This window comes from Diabrotica virgifera, chromosome 7 (genome assembly GCF_917563875.1).
Source record: "Diabrotica virgifera virgifera chromosome 7, PGI_DIABVI_V3a".
Lineage (NCBI taxonomy): Eukaryota > Metazoa > Arthropoda > Insecta > Coleoptera > Chrysomelidae > Diabrotica > Diabrotica virgifera.
In genome coordinates this window covers 72,026,671-72,047,318 of record NC_065449.1, presented here as the reverse complement: position 1 = coordinate 72,047,318, position 20,648 = coordinate 72,026,671, and the positions used below count along the sequence as shown (strand labels likewise).

At 31.5% G+C, this 20,648-nt stretch overlaps 1 protein-coding gene across 1 annotated transcript in view; it reads right to left on the bottom strand.

The window, feature by feature from the left end:
* Positions 1-16,730, bottom strand: part of LOC114327668 (serine protease 7-like) — a 60,249-nt gene extending 43,519 nt beyond the window's left edge. The window contains exon 1 of the mRNA XM_028276344.2: positions 16,561-16,730. Coding sequence (XP_028132145.1) covers positions 16,561-16,633 — 73 coding nt within the window. The 5' untranslated portion in view covers positions 16,634-16,730. The remainder of the gene's footprint in view (positions 1-16,560) is intronic.
* Positions 16,731-20,648: the final 3,918 nt, after the last annotated feature.

Genomic DNA, 20,648 nt, shown 5'->3' with positions numbered 1-20,648 from the left:
TTATAAGTCTTCTAAAATAGCACAAGCTATTTTTGGGGTTTCAAATAAACCATCCCTAAATAACAAAAAATATTTCATTATTTTATGTATGATTTTAATATCGCAGATGTAATGATGTAGATACGATAACTTATATAACTTGTCAACTAATACAACTTATCAATTTGAAATTTGCGAAGTAGGCGTCAGATAGATTAAATTCATAGTAGTTATTTCTGTTTAATTTGACATTTGGCATTTAAAAGTATTATTTAATAGCCAAATAATAAAATTATTTAAAAATGGGCCGTCGAACTATGATTAATAAAAGAAATTTAATAATTATTACTCACCATACAAATGGATATAGCCACAGAAACATATTCAAAATGGTAAATAAATGTTCATCAACAGTTCAGCACAATACTAAACGTTACCAAATTGAAAATAGAGTTGATATTAAATCAAGGCTGGCGCCTAATAAAATTTTTACCGACCGCGAGTAAAGATGGATTCTCAGAGAAATAGCAAATAATCCTAAAAAAAAAAAGTGCACCAAAATTGCGAGGAGAGGTAGAAAGACAATTTAGAAAAATATGTACCCCCGAAACAATTAGACGAATATTACAAAAAAATAATCTACACGACCGAACTGCTAGAAGTAAACCTTTTATTAGTCAAAAAAATAGGCGTATTAGATTGGTGCTCGCCAGGGAGAATGTTAATATATAGTGTAGGAAACAGTGGTTGAACCTCGCAAAATGGACACAAGTCCGGTTTTATTTTTTTCCTGGTATATCAAGAGGTGCTTATTATAAGAATAACATTTTCTTAAAGAATTTCGCCCCGGAACCCCCCTTATCATCACTTTATAGGGAGTAATTTGTGGTTTTTGTAATACGTAGTCGTTCCTGTACGTTTTGCAAAAAATTTACTTAATAGTAAAATGAAGAAAACTACTATTTATTTCCCGACAGCATATGTCTATCACCCACCGTTTAGCGGGAGAGGCACCCCAAAGTTGACAAATTTTAAAAAAATATGTTTTTAAAAAAAAAGTTATTTTTCCCTAACTGTAATGAAAATTAAGAAAAACCTTGCGGCAATTATTCAGAAATAAGTGGCTAATTTTTTGCTGTAGGTTTCATTTAAGGGCAATTGCAAATTTTTTAATTACATGGTGTTACATTTTAACAAACCCCTTTTTATACCATCTTAACCGCCTATGCTATAGTAAAATAACTTTCAGCGAGTATACATGTACTGTTGTTATTTGCAAAATTGTATAATGCACCCCCATTTTTTCCGGAACCCCCCAAAAAAAAGAAGACTTAATAAAGAAAGTGATTTTCTTGGAATTCTTCACACACCATGCCTTTTATTAAAATGCTTCATATATACTCTGGGCTAATTAGCAAAATACAAGGAAAAGTTATTTACCAACAATTTTATTGCTGGAATCGAATCTTATAATATAGGTATGCAAAGTCCGCAGATGGTGTGCTACTTTTTTTTATAAACAAAATGGCGCCCGAAAATCTTATTTTTTTCAATTTTTGCTCTATAACTCCAAAGATTTTAACTTTATACCAAAAACTCTAAAATAAAAATTCACCGTAATTAAATTCTTCATAGAAACGTGTTTTTAAGATTTACTTCGACGAAAATTTTCCCCGGAAAATGCGGATTTTTCCAACAAAATATTTAATTTTCAACTAAAATTCTAGATAAGTAATTGTTTATCAATAATTAAATAACTTGACGACATAAAAGCTTTTTTGCATAGATTATAATTCCAGAAACCGATGGAAATTGAATCATTAGTTTAGCAACAATTAAATTGTTAATTAAAATTTTACGGTCGCTATAATAACCACAATAATTATGATAGTGTACCTATCTAATGTAGTTTACAGAATTGAAATTAGACTATTTAGTCGGCCTCAGGAATATTTTAAAATTATAAACAATGTTTTGGCTTATAAACAAATGGATTCTAGATGATCCATAAAGACATCAGCTAGGAACGGGGACAAGCAACTACCCATAGCTAGGCCATCGGGTTGTTTGTAAAATTTGTTGTTAAATTGAAAGAAATCTTGAGATAGACATAATTCAAGGATATCTAATATCGGAGAAATGACGTTGGGCTGAATAGACTTGTTGACTAAGAGTGTTTTTACCAGACTTAGAATTTCAATTTTGGGCACTGAAGTGAATAAGTTGCTAACGTCAAAAGAAAGCATAGTAATGTCAGGATTAAGATTGATGAGTTGAAGTTTCTCAACTAATTGGCATGAATTTAGTACAGTAAATTGGGGACTGAAATTGATTAAGTGTTTTAAGATAGTACTACCGAAAAGATTAAACGCATCATATCCAACTCTTCTGATAACATACATATCTCCTTCAAAGTCAGTAATACTCTTAATCAATTTTTAACTAATACTAAAGATACAGTACACTACATGAATCGTAGTGGAGTCTACAGGCTGACTTGTTCTGATTGTGATGCTTCGTATATAGGTAAGACTTATAGATCACTTTCAACCAGAACTGCCGAACATTCAAAAAGAGATAATACATCAGCGTTCTCCCACCACCTTAAAGTTAACAAACACCACTTGAACATCCCTGAGGGTGTCAAATTAATTCACAATATTCAGGATAGGAACTCTTTACGGTTGTATTTGTATGAGGACCTGGAGATCTCTAGAGACATGAGGACTAACCCCAATTGCGTTAACCGCCAGACTACTTTAAATCGACCTTTTACTCCTATTCACCGACAATTATTCCCTTAACAATATTTTGATCTAATCCTCCATTCTTTTCTTTATTTTACATATTTTTTGTTTTATCTTTTTATCTATTTATTTATTTTTATATATTTTTGTTTTATCAATCATTTCCTTACTTTGTTTCCCTCTTTCCTTTCACCCCACTTACATTTAACATTTATTATTTCCTTACTAATCACCCATTAGCACTTTCAAATATGCTCTTTGATTCTTTTCTTTCTCTCCCCCCTTTTTTATGTATCCCACCCTTACCACAGTTTACCTCCTTTCTCTTCCAATCTTCCTTCACACATTTTCCTTAAATCTAAGTTAGATTACCAACCACAACAAAGTTTACCTTCTTCCATTACCATTCCTCTCTCATACATTTTCCCAATCCACATAGTTACATGGCCATACCTCTTGTCTCTGATGTTTCCGGTTCCCCATGCATTTCTTGATCTGGTTGTTCTTCTTCTTTTTTCTATTTGGCAACACTATTCTCTAATTTTCTCTCAACAATATGTCAACCTGTTTTCCATTGCCGACTATAAAATTTCAAATTTTCAGTTAACCCATCCAATGAATTATTCCATCAAGATCTTGGCCTCATATTGACAATAACCCCAACTTTTAGCCTGTGTTATATAAATATCATTCCAATATACACTCACACCCTAACTAATTCCTATGGTTGCCTCTTATGTTATAACTCATTAACTTCATCCATTCAGTTTAATAATAACAACTGTTTGACACATAATTCATTTTGCATTTTTGATATTATCATTCAGGTTATTCCATCTTTGACTGGATTCTTTTAAATCATAATTATAAAATTTAAAATTAAAAAAAAATTCTGACATATTTTAGGTAATTATCATTAAATAACTAATATTCTTTCAGTAATTTTAATTAAACAATTTTAATTTCAACCTATAATATCAGGCAACCACCATCACTCGTTCTCAACTTGATTTTGCTAAACAATCTTCTCGCCTATGTGGGAAGCTTTACAATAATATACATTACTTTCATATCAGTCTGTTTGCTCCATTATCTTGTCTAGTTTTTAGTTCTCTAATTCAGACAACCAATTAAATTATATTATTTTCAATTTGTCAATAACCATTACAACCATATACATAGGCAACCAACATCACCTAGCTATTTTTACAACATTAATATACACATACACCTTATCTTGGTACCTATATAGGTGGTGCACATATAACTAATTTTCTTTTCTTTCAAACTAAATAAAAATGTTTGCCTTCTTTCTCAAATTTTTAGCATTTTATCTACCTAACACTAACAACAGTTCTTTCTTTAATAGAGAGTTGCCTTATATACTTTTACAATAAAATCTAATTATTATAATTTAAATTTCAATTTTATACAGTTACTAATATATAATCCAAATTTTTTAAACAACAATAATAATTTGAAATTCATAACCAAAAATTGACTACCTAGCTTGTCATGTCACTTCGGTGTGATAATTGGATTGTCATCTCCTTCACTTTTGTTGGTCTGTGTCCATTGAACTGGCAAGAACCACAAGTTCTTAACGAGCAGGAAACCATGTTGCCCTTTGAGCACTCCTAACACATTTCATCTTGTAACATCGACTTGGAGTCGCTACAAATACCACTTAATTATTATGTAAACCATAAATATCGATGTAACCTTTTTCAAAAAGTTGCTAGTTTCTTTTACGAAGCAGAACGTAAGTATTGCCACATTTTTCTATAACCTAGTCACAATTTTAACCTTTTGCATTCATTTTAACGTGGAAATACTTCGTTCTAGGTACTGAAGATGATCTGATTCAGATTGAAAACGTTTTGCAAATCCTTTTGGAGGACTTTTATATTTTTTAATAAAACTTTTTATACCAATATACAAAAGAAGTTTTTACTTCTGTATGGTTTTTTAAAAAATGGCGTTTTGTTAAACCTAATTTAACAAATTACGACATTTTAAAAGCTGATCGGGGTTTGACTTTGTAATATTTTCTTCTATTAGTATTGTGTCATCAGCATATCTAATTTCACATATGAGTAGGCCATTTATTTTTAGGTCTGCTACTTATTTTCTAATATTTTATTTTTGAACATTTCCTCCGAGTATGCATTAAACAGTGATGGCGACAAGACACAGCCCTGTCCAACACCTCTTTTGATTTTTATTTTATTAGTGTTTAAATTATTTATTCTTATGACAGGTTCTTGTTCACAATACAAATTATATATTATTCTTATATACTGTGTGTCGATGTTCTTTGTTCTCAGTAGTTTTATTAACGGATTATGTTTCACCGTATCGAATGCCTTGCTATAATCTAGGAAGCAGACATAGATGTCCTGGTTTACATCTAAACATCTCCGTATTCGCACATTTACTGCAAATAATTCTTCTCTGGTTTTTTGAGCATTTCAAAATTCGAACTGAGTTTGTCCAATGTCTTGATCTAACTTTTTATGTATTCTACGATGAATAATCTTTAGAAATACTTTCAGTATGTGGCACATTAGATTGATGGTACGGTGCTCGCAACATTTTCTGGCGTTTTTCTTTTTCGGTATAGTCACGAATGTTGATAGAAGCCATTTTTTAGGCAATACACCTGTTCTGTATATGATATTAAACAATTCGATAAATAGATGTACCTATATTGCAGTCGGCTAGAGGCTGCAATATTTTGGTCGGTATTTCTGCCGGTCCTACAGCTTTCCCAGTTTTCATTTCTTTAATGGTGTGTTTTACTTAACTTTCTGTTGTTTCTGTTCCAGTCCCTTCAACATTGAAATGCAAAAATACATAACTGCCGACTAGAGACCCAAAAGAAGACCACAGATGATATGTCTTGATGATATTAAAAGAGTAGCCTGAAAAAATTGGAAATATGTCGCTCAGGATAGAGACCGATAGAGGTAGTTGGGAGAAGCCTATGTCGAAACGTGGACGATAGGAGGCTAAAAAGAAGAGCCAAAAGAGAAGGTAATTACAGAGTGGTGTATACAAACTGACGTGTGGTGATTATCCAAAAACTTAAATCGGTCAAACTGGCAGAACCTTTGTTTGAAAAATGCATAGCAGAATATAAAAGAGCTTTCCTTATAAGAAAAACTGATTCTACGTACGCACGCCACCTTCTAAATAATAACCATTCTTTTAACCCTTAAACGCCCAAGGGTGGGTAAAAAATGTCCACCTAACGCGTATTCCCTTGTAACATATTTATTACGTGTTTAAAAATTTTTCAAAAATTATTTATTGTTAAAAATACAGCCCTTTATCGAATGTTAATTTGGTTTTACCGATATTTTTGAAAACAAAAGTAATATCTTGAGTTAAATATGGGTGGGCATAAAAAGTACACCCTTGATAAAACTTGTTACTAAAGGTTTCTCTATAATTTCTCATTGGTAGGAACATAATCCATATAATTATCGCCGTATAATCACATTATCTACATAATTATCCGCCAATGAGGACGCTGAAAAGAAGAATGTGGAGAAAATCGACAAATCTGAATTAATGGCTTTTACTGGTATGTTAATTTTGATGTACATTTTAAGTTTATTGTGAGGTTTGTAAATTGTTTATATTATTATTTTAGACGATGCTGTGTTAATTAAGTATAATATTCGTTAAGTTTAATCCATTTCCAACAACTCTCAATAAATATATTAGCTATTTTCGAGGTGGACATTTTTTACCCACCCTTGGGCGTACATGGAACCCAAAAAAGGTTGGGCGTTTAAGGGTTAATGCACAGTATACAATAAGTACTTCAAATTCTAAATAAAGGCTTTAGCTATCTTTATTATAATCTATGAAAATTAGTAAATTAAAAAAAGACATAATTCTTATTGACCAACTTGAGAAAAATAGCTACCTACTCCTCAACCTATTTAATTAGAGACACTAAAGTGTAGATAAATAATAAAAATCCATCATTTAAAAAAGGCAATCTGCCGAAACAGCTGTAGTGACAGTAATCTTATATATAAAAATCAATTGCTGTTCGTGCCTCTCGCTAAAACTCGAGAATGGCTGGACCGATTTGGCTAATTTTGATGTTGAATTATTTATAGAAGTTCAGGGAAGGTTTATACGGTTTTATATAGTCATTTTAGTAGCCACCAAAAATTTTACATCTATATGAATAAAATTCTCTTTTTACAGTGTTTGTTGCCATACTCCTCCGAAACGACTTCATACCCATACCTCATAAGGAGCTTACCCATGACGCCATAAATCCCACCATAATCACGTGAAAAATATGAAATTAAGTAGGCAGACTCCTTTCTAAATTCCGAGCAGAACAGTACTAAAATTTTTTCTCCAGCGCAATCTGTGTCCGAATTACAGTAACTTAAGCCGTAGAAATATTCTGAGGACAGAAGAAGAATGAGCAACAAATTTCATCGAAGAAAAGTACAACTGTTTAACTTTTGGACTTAAATTGGGCAAAATATGAATTTTTTAATTTTTCGAAATTTTCAAAAAATATCTCTAAACTGAAATTTTTTTGACGAACGGCAAGCAGGAGAAAAGTTCTGAGCCCACGATAAGAACAAGCAGTAAATTATAAAATTTTATTTAATTTTAATTATATTTTTTTAATTTTATTTAATTTTATTTAATTTTATTTAGTTTTATTTAATTTTATTTAATTTTATTTAATTTTATTTAATTTTATTTAATTTTATTTAATTTAAGCATGTTATATATTTTCCTTTATTTTATTTTGTTTCATTTTATTTAATTTTATTATTTTTTTTAATTTAATTTTATTTTGATTAATCAACACCCATATACAGCGTGTCTACTTGAGTTGGAAACATATGGGAAACTTTTTTATTATTAATTTTACGAAAAAAAGTTATTCTTTATAAAAAGTTCTGCATGCCCCAAAACCTAAGATTTAATTATCAGATATCAAATTTTCTCAATATTATACGAGGTATGTCAAAAAATATGAATTTCGGCTAAGGGTAAAGTACCTTTATTTCTCTCAATATCGAAAATTCTTATGATAAAAAGTTGTTTGGAATTAAAAACTAAGATGAAATATGCAATTACATGCTTCTTATTGAAAAAAAAAATATTTTTCTCAAATTTATGGATACCCAACATCGTTTTTAATTATTACAAATATCATAACTCGTTTATTGTTCATTTTACGAAAAAAGTTATTCTTCATAAAAAACTTTGCATGGTCTAAAATCTAAGACACAACCATGATATATCAACTTTTATTAATTTTATACGAGGTGTGTCAAAAAATATGAAATTCGCTCAATATTATAGCACCTTTATATTTCACAGTATTTCAATTAGAAGGATGTAATTGCATATTGACACATAGTTTTTAATTCTAAACAACTTTTTTAATAACCGTTTTCAATATTGTAAAAAATAAAGGTACTTTACTCTTGAGTGAAATTCATATTTTTTGACATAACTCGTATAAAATTAATAAAATGTCATATCTGTTGGTTGAATCTTCGGTCTTAGGACATACAGAGATTTTTATAAAGAATACCTTTTTTTCGTAAAAGTAATAATAAAAGAGTTATCGTATGTGTAATGAATAAAAACGAAGTTAGTATCAATAAATTTGAGAAAAATTTGGAAAATATTTTTTTCCAATTAGAAGCATGTAATTACATATTTTAGCTTGGTTTTTATTTCCAAACAACTTTTCATAATAAGAATTTTCGATATTGAGAGAAATAAAGGTACTTTACTCTTGAACGAAGTTCATATTTTTTGACATACCTCGTATAATATTGAGAAAATTTGATATCTGATAATTAAATCTTAGGTTTTGGGGCATGCAGAACTTTTTATAAAGAATAACTTTTTTTCGTAAAATTAATAATAGAAAGTTTCCCATATGTTTCCAACTCAAGTAGACACGCTGTATATGTAGTTGGACAACCCCGAACCCAATTATAATTACAGGGTTGTTTGAATGTAAATAAAATATATAAAGCTGTTATATTCATTATAAGATAAACAAATTTAAGATTGTAACTGTTGCACTACAAACTTTATTTTGTTACTTCTAACTAAACTTTATTACTTCAAACATCATGTGTAATTAATTAAAAATAGTAATAAAACCTCATTCACATCGAGCATTTTTGGTTTATTAATTACGAATTCCTTTTGTTTATTTTAAGTTTATTTTATACAAAATTTTGTTTTTATTTATTGAGGCAGTACGAAGTCTGCCGGGTCAGCTAGTTTTTAATAAATTCTGTGAAAATAGTAAGAACATAAGTTTTCAGTGCTCTATTGTTAGGAATAACAATTAAAATCTGGTTTTAGAAACATACACTAAAATATCAAACATGAAAATAAAAACCTAATTAAAGATTAAAATAAAACGTATGCTAGTACAACTAAATTGAATTTAATAATTTTAGATTATGTTACAAAAAAATATTTTACCATACAAACAAATGTAATTAATGTCCATAAATTAATTATTAAATTAAATATACATCCAATTTTAAAATCTACCGCAGTAATTTTCCTAGACTAGCAACATTCTTGCACCAAATTAATTTTTAGTTAAATTGTATTTATTAGTAAGAAATATTATTATCAGTTAATAACTTTTTAATTTACCTACACCTTGACAACAATATAAAATATGCTTTGAAACAAATGAACGCTGTATCTACCAAATTATTTTTTAATAGTGACCAGCTAAAAATATTAATTTTAAAATATATTTTTTCTTTTTAAATAATTTAAATACAGTATTGGACCGATCTTAAAAAGTTAAAAACTAATGTATGGGGAATTGCACTATGCCGGGTGGTTAATCGTAAAACGGGCCATACGCTAAACTGTTGAATTCCTGCTTCCCTAGTTATTTTACATCAAAAGTCATGAGAGAATATTTGTAGAGAATTGAAATCTGTATTAAAATCAAAAGTTAAAATTTTTCTATGATTTAAACGCATTCCAAAATTTTGAAAAATATAATACATTTGCCACAATAGGTATGTGTGTAAAAGTTAGGCCACACGTTACTATTTAACTAACAGTGCTCGTGCTCACACCATTGACTGAATAAAAAATATTATTATTATTACTTTCTCCGCAACTTCTTCTTCTTCTTCTTCTTCTTATGCAATCCACTAATGGATGTTCGCGATCACGTGTTACCATTTTTCTCTATCCCTTGCAGTATGTATTAGGTCTCCTATGTTTTTTAGTCCTGTCCATTGTTTGACATTACGGAGCCATGACATTTTATTCCTGCCCACTCCTCTTCTTCCTTCGATCTTTCCTTCAATTAAGGTTTGCAGAAACTGATATCTTTCATTTCTAATTAGGTGCCCCAGGTATGCCGTTTTTCTCTGTTTAATTGTGCACATCAGTTGTCGTTCTGGACCAATTCTTCTCAGGATTTCTTCATTTGTTATTCTTGCGGTCCAGGGAACTTTAAGGATTCGTCGATAGATCCACATCTCAAATGCCTCTAGCTTATTCATTGTGTTTATTTTTAAAGTCCATCCTTCCATGCCATATAGGAGCACGACCATATATAGCATTTTTTGAATCTTAGTCTTAGGTTTAGGTCAAAGTCAGAGTTCGTAAAGACGTTTCTGAATTTCATGAATGCACTTCTGGCTCTTTCTATCCGACATTTAATTTCCATATCCGACATCCAGTCTTCATATAGCCAGGTTCCCAGGTACTTAAACTTTCTTACGCGCTCTACATCTTGGTTGTTATATGCTAGTCTTGAATTTTGATATTGACATAATTGACGGCTGATTATAAGGAACTTCGTCTTTTTTATGTTGATGCCAAGTCCCATGTTCTCGATGTGCTCTCCAATTTTATTAAGAAGGTTTTGGAGGTCTTCTATATTGTCTGCTATTAAGACCCAGTCATCCGCATATCGTATATTATTGACCCAGGTACCATTTACTTTGATGCCGCTTTCGTATTCCTCAAGAGCTTCCTGGAAGATACTTTCTGAATATAGATTGAACAGTAGTGGGGAGAGAATGCATCCCTGTCTTACACCTCTGAGAATTTTTTGAGCTTGCGTTGTTTCATTATCCACCTTGACGACAGCTATTTGATTCAAGTAAAGGGCCTCTATGCAACGAATGTCTTTTTGATCTATGTCGAGTTGTTTTAGTATATGTACGAGTTTATGATATTGTACTCGATCGAAGGCTGTTTCATAATCTATAAAGTACATCATTACATCTTTCCTTTGATCCTAGCAGTTCTGAGCTAGTTCTTGGGTTGCAACTAGTGCTTCCCTGGTACCCAGGCCTTTTCGAAATCCAAATTGTGAGCAACCAATAACCTTATCGCATTTTTTGGAGATTCTGTAGTGAAGAACTTTGAGGAATATTTTTAAAGAATGGCTCATCAGACTTATCAGTCGGTGCTCTTGACACTTTGTTGCGTTGTTTTTTTTTTGGCAAAGGGGTAAAGGTAGATACAAGCTATTGGACAGGGAATTTTCCTTTTTTATAGATTTGGTTGAAAAATCTTTGGAGTATCGTAATTCCCTCTTCATCTAACAATCTGAGTAACTCAACAGAAATTTGATCAGGTCCAACTGCTTTCCCGTCTTTCGAGAAATGATAAAATAAAAATATTGACAGTTCAAAAATGTGAAAATACTAACTTCATTTTGACACATTATTGCACTGTTTGTGGCCTAATTTTGGGCTGAAAAACTCAAAAATGTATTACACTTTTACAAAATTTTGAAATAGGTTTAATTCATAGAACAATTTTAGCAGTTGTTTTCAATACAGATTTCAAGCTTCTACAAATAGTTTCTAATGTCTTTTGATGTAAAATAATTAGGGAAGCAGGAATTCAACAGTTTAGAATTTTACATTGAATTTCCTATAGGCCGTTTTCCAATTCACCACCCGGTATATAAATATACTATATATGATATTTGATCCCCATTTCCATTAAAATATATCGGGGTGATTCTTACACTGACTTAGGGGTCAAAGTAAAATAATCCAAAGTACAGGATAAAAAATGTGACCTTTAATTAAAAATTTACCTATCGCTGGGTATTTAAAATTGTCGTAGTTTCTGATAATGCGTCTGTTTCGTTGTTCTTCGGCCACCCTGTTATTGTTTGTTTGGGTTTATATGACTGCGGACAGCGGACACTAAATCCATTCGCAAATTTTACGATTTTTTACTTTATTAGTCATTTTTTCGTATCTTATCCTAAAACTAGTAATAATCTTAATCTCCAATAAACAATTCTACTAAAAAATAATTACTTGATTTACATGTTTACTCTGATTGGAGTATGAAGGGAACCACTCTCGTTGGAACTTTACCGAGCTGAGCAGATGGGACGTGAATTATAAATTGTAAAATTCCCTCATCTTCCTTAGTCTCAGCATCCATTATGGCTTGCAAATTGTAGAAGCCTCGGAGGTGTAACCAGAGAAGGTTCCCATTGTTTTCAGTCTGGTAAGATGTAGTTGACATTATGTTGTTTTATATGCCATTAGATTTAAAACTTAGTTTTTGGTAGCAGTTGCCTCTAGGGCATCTATGCCTTTTCGTTCGTTGCAATCCGTGACTTCACGTCGGAGTTTGTTTTGGTTGGATCAGGGAGAGCAGCATATATGTGCCTCCTGATGAGAGACTAATAAGTTTCGAAACCGGTAGAGGTGCTTGCTGTACTCTCTGATTGGACTAGAATATGATGCGGCTGTATTTTCGTTTTGCGACGAAGTTGAAAATGGTTATTCATTTTTGAATTATTTTTGTAATTTTTTTCCTAGTTCTTTTTATGATATATTTTTTGTTGTATTTTTTAAATGATGTTCAAGTCACCCTGTATAATCATTTCCTTTATATTTTAATATTAGAATAATGATAAAGAAAATATTATGAGTACCTAGTAATTATTTACCGCTACTGGTGCATTTTAATGTAGAAAATTACTAATAATTGAATCATTTTAAAATTGCTCTCCAAAAGATTTATCAAGGAAAACACAAAACCACATCAACGAAAACCCAAATTCTGCAAAATAAATAAAAATAAGAATCAAGATATTTTAGAATCGATAATTTCATTGAAGCGCTACCATACCCTATTTAAATGCGGTTATCTTCTAAATCTTCTAATGCGGTTATTAATACTTCTCATCTTAAAAGCAGCAAAACCAAAACAGTATTTATAAGAGCATTTACAAGAAAAAAAAAGAGAGCGTGGCACTTACGGAGTTTCGACAGAAGTGAATACTTCTTATATACAGGGTGTCCCCGAAAATAGTGCGTTCCTTAATGGTATAGGTAGAAGGTACCATGTAGAGCAAAAAAGTCTTTCAACATTTTTTTCTAGATTAAACCGTTTGGCCAAAAAACCAAAATACATTTTCGTGTGCAAATTGAAATCTGACAACTATGTATACAAAAATCTAAACATAGACAATCACAATTCAAAAATAGTTGTAGCACTAGCCTTTAGTATTTACATTAAACCCTGTCTTCATCCTAAACAAACAAACAAATTCTTGTTTTGATATTTTCAAACATGGGGTGGTATAATTATTTTGCATTTTGCAGGTGCACCTGTCTGAGCTACATTTTTTTGGTGTCAATAACCTAAATCACTAACAGTTCTTGTACAGTGATGCCAAATTTTTAAATTTTATGAAATTAAAAGTTCGCTTATATGGAGAACAATGTAATTTTTTTGGAAACAGTTAACTTTAGAAAAAAATGTTATAGGAATTTTTTGTTCTACATTGTTTATTATATCCATACCTTAAAGGAAAGCACTATTTTCGGGGACAACCTGTATTCTATTATATTTGATTCGTTTCAATTCGATTCCATTCGATTCGATCCGATTTGATTTATTTAATTTAATTTTATATTATAATAAAATTTATACAGGCACAGGCCTGGAACGTGCCTATTATTCGCATAGGAACAGGCACAGCGAATGTTCCAGAAACCCCATCACAAAAATTAAATCAAAGGCAAAATGCCGTCACTTCTAGAATTTTTCACCTTTATACGTTCTATGTGATTAAAAAATAAGACTAAGCACAATTTTAGCCCTCCACCCCTTCCTCCTGCCCCAACTTACAAAAAAGTAATTTTTTCGTTTTTTTACATTTATGGTGAAATTTTTACAATTTAAAAATTTCAAAAAATTCACTGGCATACATAAGGCTGTAACAAAACTTTATTTATTTTTTATAGACTCGTAGGTTGGCTGTACATAACCGAGAAATGTATTTTTTTTAAATAAGTACCTACATATACAGGGTGTTCCGAAAAGAATGGTCATAAATTATAGCACACATTCTGGGGTCAAAAATAGTTCGGTTGAACCTAACTTACCTTAGTACAAATGTGCTCATAAAAAAAGTTACAGCCCGCCGAAGTTACAAAATGAAAATTGATTTTTTTCAATATATCGAAAACTCTCAGAGATTTTTTATTGAAAACGGGCATGTATCATTCTTATGACAAGACCACCTTAAAACAAAATTATAGTGAAATTTGTCCGCCCCATAAAAAATTTATGGGGATTTTGTTCCCTTAAACCCCCCCAGACTTTTGTGTACGTTCCAATTAATTCATTATTGTGGTACCACTAGTTGAACACAACGTTTTTAAAACTTTTTTGTCTCTTAGTATTTTCTCAATAAGCCAGTTTTTATCGAGATGCGGCTTCTTTTTTACTATATTTACATAAAAATTTTATGGGGGTTTTGTTCTTTTAATCCCCCCAAATGTTTGTGTACGTTCCAATGAAGCTATTATTGTGGTACCATTAGTTAAACACAGTGTTTCTAAAACTTTTTTGCCTCTTAGTCTTTTTTTGATAAGTCAACTTTTATCAAGATATGGCTTCTTTTTCAAAATATACCAAAAAATTTAAGTTATAAATAAATTTTCAGATTATTAACAGGTGTCTATAATAATACTTAACCATATACAAATATGTGGTGGATACGACAAATATTCAAAATATCTCGATAAACACTGGCTTATCAAAAAAGTACTAGGAGGCAAGAAAGTTTTAAAAATATTGTGTTTAACTAATGGTGCCACAATAATAATTTAATTGGAACGTACATAAAAGTTTGGGGGGGTTTAAGGGGAACAAAACCCCATAAAATTTTTATGGGGTGCACAAATTTCACTATAATTTTTTTTTAAGATGTTGCTGAGATAAAAATTCCTCATGTCCATTTTCAATAAAAAACCTCTAGGAGTTTTCGATATATGAAAAAAAATCGATTTTCATTTTGTAACTTCAAAGGGCTGTAACTTTTTTTGTGTGCACTATTGTATATAGGTAAGTGAGGTTCAATCAACCTATTTTTGACCCCAGAATCTGTGGTATAATTTATGACCAATCTTTTCGGGACACCCTGTATAACTTGTTTTTTGAAGTGACTGCAGGTCTTACTTTTTTATTTTGTTTATTTTTTCAAAAAGTATATTTCTGTTTTTTTCATATTTTTCTTCAAAAACCCAAACTTAGCCCTATAGATAGATGATTTAATAGCCTTCTTTATTTAAAATTTTCAATGGTCATAATTATTATTTAGCATCGCAATATTTATTTTCCTAACAAGTGCAGAAAGTCATACTTTTCCGCACGCGACTGCAGTTTGCCGAACGACGCGAAGCGGGAGTTCGGCAAGCAGTCGAGTGCGGAAAAGAGACTTTCTGCAAGCGTTAGGAACAATATTTTTTTATGAGTCTTTAAAAAATGACCAAATCTTAATCAATTAATTTAATTAATATGAAAATACATACACAAATAATTCTTTGACAAGGTTGTCAAAACCAAACTTTCAGCATATTTGGTTAGCATGACGACGATCTTGGTTTCCATGACGGCGTTTCAAAACCACTGTTATTGTCTACTGATTTGACTTTCGAATATTATTATATGTCAAAATTATTTTATTTCATCGAATTTTCAGTAGTAATTGCACAAGAGCTCTGAAATTATTGAATTCTTACCGAGTGACACTTTAAGAGTTTTAATTTCACGAGCCGAAGGCGAGTGAAATTATGTCAAAATGTCACGAGAGCAAAAATCCTATATTAATTTCAGAGGTCGAGTGCAATTTGTTGCGATTATTTCATGAATAAAACTGTTCAAAACCAAAATTTTGTTGTAATTTATTTATGTAAGTACCATTAAACACACAGTTTTTATAAATATTTGACGATTGAAAGTCATCACTTTTATAATTTTTAAAACATTAATTGTCATTAATGTCACTGAATGTATTTTTTCGTAGCAACGAAGGGAATCTGACGTAATATACTTAACGACGGGAGATTATCAAAAATTATCGATTTAATTCAGATTTCTGTAGCTTTCTATTGGTCAGAATCTCCTATGAATGAAATAATCGTGTTAATTTTATTAAAACATGAACACAATAAGATATATTTGAAATAAATTAGTAAATAATATCTAAATATTAGTTTATTGCATGTATTATAATTACTTTAAGGCCATATTAACATATCTAAATTAACACGCGTGCGGAAAAGTAAAACGCGTCAGGAAAAGTAAAACGCGTGCGGAAAAGTAACACGCGTGCGGAAAAGTAAAACTTTCTAAACTAAAAAGCGTGCGCGAAAGTAGATATTTTTGCACGCTCGTAGAAAAAAACAATTTTAATTTTTATTTGATTTTTCAGCATTTTATAAATGATACTAAATTCAATGTAACGAAAATATTTAAGCTTTTAATGCAGTTATGTACTTACGAGTATCTACTATTCTAAATATTCCACCATATAAGACAAACACAAACAATATAAAGCACTTTCCGTCCATCATTACTGTCAATGTTTCTATTGTACATTAAATCTTATAAGTATCTGGAACCGAGTCGTATAATTACCAATCAGGTGATATCTACAGTGTTGTAAAGTTGAGTCAAAAGTTCACTCTATCTTATGTTATTTATTTACATATTTTATTATACACTCACAGACAAAAATATTGCATACCTACTATTTTGAGCCTCTTCTTGTATGATTATATTTTTATAATACATTAGGTATAAATAATTATATTTTTTTCCTTTTTGAAAAGTTTTCTACTTTTTAATACTAAATAGTTATGTTGGACTATTTTTTTGTATTCGTTGTCAATAACTTGCATATTAAAAAGCTACAACAAAGTAGAGAAATTACTGAAACAGTCTGATATTGGTTATAATATTTAATTAGAAAGAAAAACAATAACGGCCATAGAACACATTTTGCGGCAACAATATTTCCTCTTCTAGCCCTAGTGATATCTTTCATTTTTCTAGACAGGCTTCGCAGAAGGTCTTATATGCTTTCATGTGGAAGTCGATCCCGTTCCTCCTGTACAGCAATTTTTAATTCTGAAATTGAGTTTGGAGCTGGATTTCTTGATCGCATACCGTCATCTTAGGATGTCCCATGTATGTTCAATGGGATTTGCATCGGGACTCATTAGTGGCCTGTCTAGTGCCTTAATCCCAACCTTCTCAAGACACTGTATCACTGTTCTTGCCGCGTGTCTACGGGCACTATTAAACATTAGCACAAATGTTTGGTATTATCATACCCAATGAAGCCTGTGTGAGGAAGAACATGCTCTTCAAGGATATTGCGTATATACAAGTCAGCATTCATTCGAATGTTCAACTCAGTAAGCTCCGTACGACTCTCCCAACTAATGTTACCCCATATGGGACCGCCACAAAAGCTAATATTATGTACAAGATTACATTCTTTGAAACGTTCTCCAGACCTTCTCTATCACGTCCATCTGGCTTCCATAATTGTATGCTTGTACCATCTGTAAAGAGATCTATTAGAAATCTTAGATCTTAGAAAAAGCAGTGGAACTCTACTTCTGACACATTAACTTATTTTCAGGTCAGTAATTCATTTTTAAAATTGGGGGCTTTAAGTGTGCGATTTCGCAAAGATTGAAGTCTCAAATGTTGGCCATCTCTTGACCTTGACCAGGTCGTCGTTTGTGTTTTCCCGTCTCATTGGCATCCGGTGGCATTTCAACAAGAAAACTGTAGATTCAAAAAATAAACCCTCCAGCTGATATTTTAACACGGGATCTGGCGCGCTGTTAGAAAATTGTTGCATTTATTGTCATTTCATTTTATTTCTTCTTCTTCTTTTTGTACAGACATGACTCTGTCTGTTTTTTCAATGTGCCTCTAGTAAGTTGTCGTTCCATCGTTTTCGTGGTCTTCCCACTGATCGTCTTCCTATTGGGTAACCGTCTCTCTCTGTCCTGACTACGCTATTTGTTGTCATTCGGCTTATGTGGTCATTCCATTCTATTCTTCTGTTTCTTATCTAGTTATTTATGTTATGCACCTTGCATCTCCGTCGTATATCTGTATTTCTAGCTCTCTCCCATACAGCCTTACCATCGATTTTTCGAAGGGTTTTCATCTCCGCTGTTTCGAGCAATGTTTTTGTCCTCTCTGTGTCGGTTCGTGTTTCTGCCGCGTATGTCATTATTGGTCTGATGATTGTTTTGTAAATTCTGCCTTTCATTTCTTTTCCGATATTTTTATTTCTCCATATTGTGTCACTCATGCAACCTGCGGCTCTGTTTGCTCTATTCACTTGATCTTCCACTTCTGTTTCGAGCCTTCCGTAGCTAGATAGTGTGATGCCTAGGTATTTAAACTCCATCACTTGTTCTATTATCTGACCTTCCAGCTACAAATTACATCTTATTGGATCTGCTGTTATAACCATGCATTTTGTCTTTTTTGAGGAAATTAACATGTTAAATTTTCTGGCGATTATGTTGAATTGGTGCAGCATACGTTGTAAATCATCTTCACTTTGAGAGATTAGTATTGCATTGTCCGCATAGCAGATTGTCATATTTTAAGTTGTTTTTCTCCCATTTGGTATCCTTTTTTAGTTCTTACTTTTTGAAGATTTTCTTCTTTAGCGGCGAATCGATTGAGGGTAAAATTTGATTGATCCGCGCGCATGCGCACACCGACAATATGGTATTAGTTGTTATACGGGCTCTGATTGGGTGTTGAAATTTTGAAATGATCTGTCAATAATTGTTCAATATGGAGGTTATCGGTAAACAAAAATATTGTATAATATTAGTTTTTATTGATGTGTGGACAGAAATAAAATCAAATTTATAATTATAGTGACTTTTTAAATAGTTTTGAAAAGCCGCAGGTACGTAATTCTAAATGTTTCAGTTGGAAATACCTAATAGTTTCAATACCTATCTATTTGGAAAATGTAAACAAAATAATGTAGTTACCTATTAGTAGGCAATGCTTTAATTTACATAATCTGATTACGAACAAACTTTCTACAAATCTTCATCTCATATATCGTTTTCTTTTGAACTGAGTAGAGAGCTGTAGAAGAGTTTGCTATGGAACTCTAAGGACCTCATTGCCTTCCTTATGTATGAACAGAAAACAAAAAAAAAAAGTTGTGACTGGCTGAATGACACCCAAGTCAATGCCATAAAAAACAAAAAAAAAAAAAAAAATACTCTATATTTTGTTGTATTTTATTTCGACAAAATCAAACTAATAATTTTATTAAATTCATATAAATTTATGGTGTAAACGTTTAGTTTGTGTATATTCCCACATGGCGTATACGAGAGTTTGGTGCAGTTTGAAATGGCGTCAACTTTCGTACGGCGCGGTAGACGTGAAGTGGGTTCAAGCCCCAAGCAAGTTATTATTTTTTATTTTTTTTTTATAGATTTTATGATTGTAAGTATATTATTATATAATTTTTGAAGATATTCTTCTTTTTTGAAAGTGGTAGGTAAGAAAGTTAGTTTGATTTTTAAATAAAATAAGTACAAATAACCTTTTAAGTATATTTACTTCGTTTAAATTACCTATTATATAAGAGAAGAATATCTTCTTATGTGCGTACAAAGTACACACACATTCTTTTTTTTATTATTTCGTCCATGATCAGGTTGAACAATAAAGGACCCAAGGAATCCCCCTGTCTTCTCCCATTGCCGGCATTGCGATAACTTGGCATTACAAAATATTATGATATGACGTCACAAGGGATTGCGCGTTTTTGATCGTTTCAAATGATTTCAATACACAGAAGATTTCAAATTTGTACTTATAAGTTATTATGAGGATTTGAGGAGTGAAATTTTGGAAATGATATTTTTAAACGAAATTGATCATTCAACCCGGATCTATCCACTGCTCGATATAGGTCTCCCTCAGTATTTTCCTCAGTATGTATTTCTGTTTTGTGCTGTTTGAATCAAATTTTTGTCGATACGTTTTATGTCATCAGACCGTCTTGTTGGCGCACGACCTCTACTCCAATATGCTTATTGTGTTGGTATCCAGTGTTTTATCCGCTGTGTCCATCTGTTATCCGAAATTCTAGCTATGTGTCCAACCCAGTTCCACTATAGGGTCACAATTATTTCTATGGCATCTGTCACTCCTGTTCTTCGTTTTATTTCCTTGTTCTACTATTACTATTACTAAGCATTATATTATGTAATAAAGCAAAAATGTGCAAGTTCCCTATTATTATCCATGTCTGTATTTCCGTCCGAAAACCTAACTTCTATATTATTAGAACACATAGAATCACAAATATGGTGCCGAATGAGAGCGTATAATCCGGCGACGATGGTATTAATACCAAAAAACAAAACAATAATAATTCGACGCTACCAAGCCAAAACGGCATAAACGCCAAAATGACCACTTTTTAGTTAGCTGCACCAAAAAATAGGATTTTAATTTCCGCACCAGACAGTCAACGCGTTATAACCCCAGATAAAGTGAAATAGGGGTAATATTGGT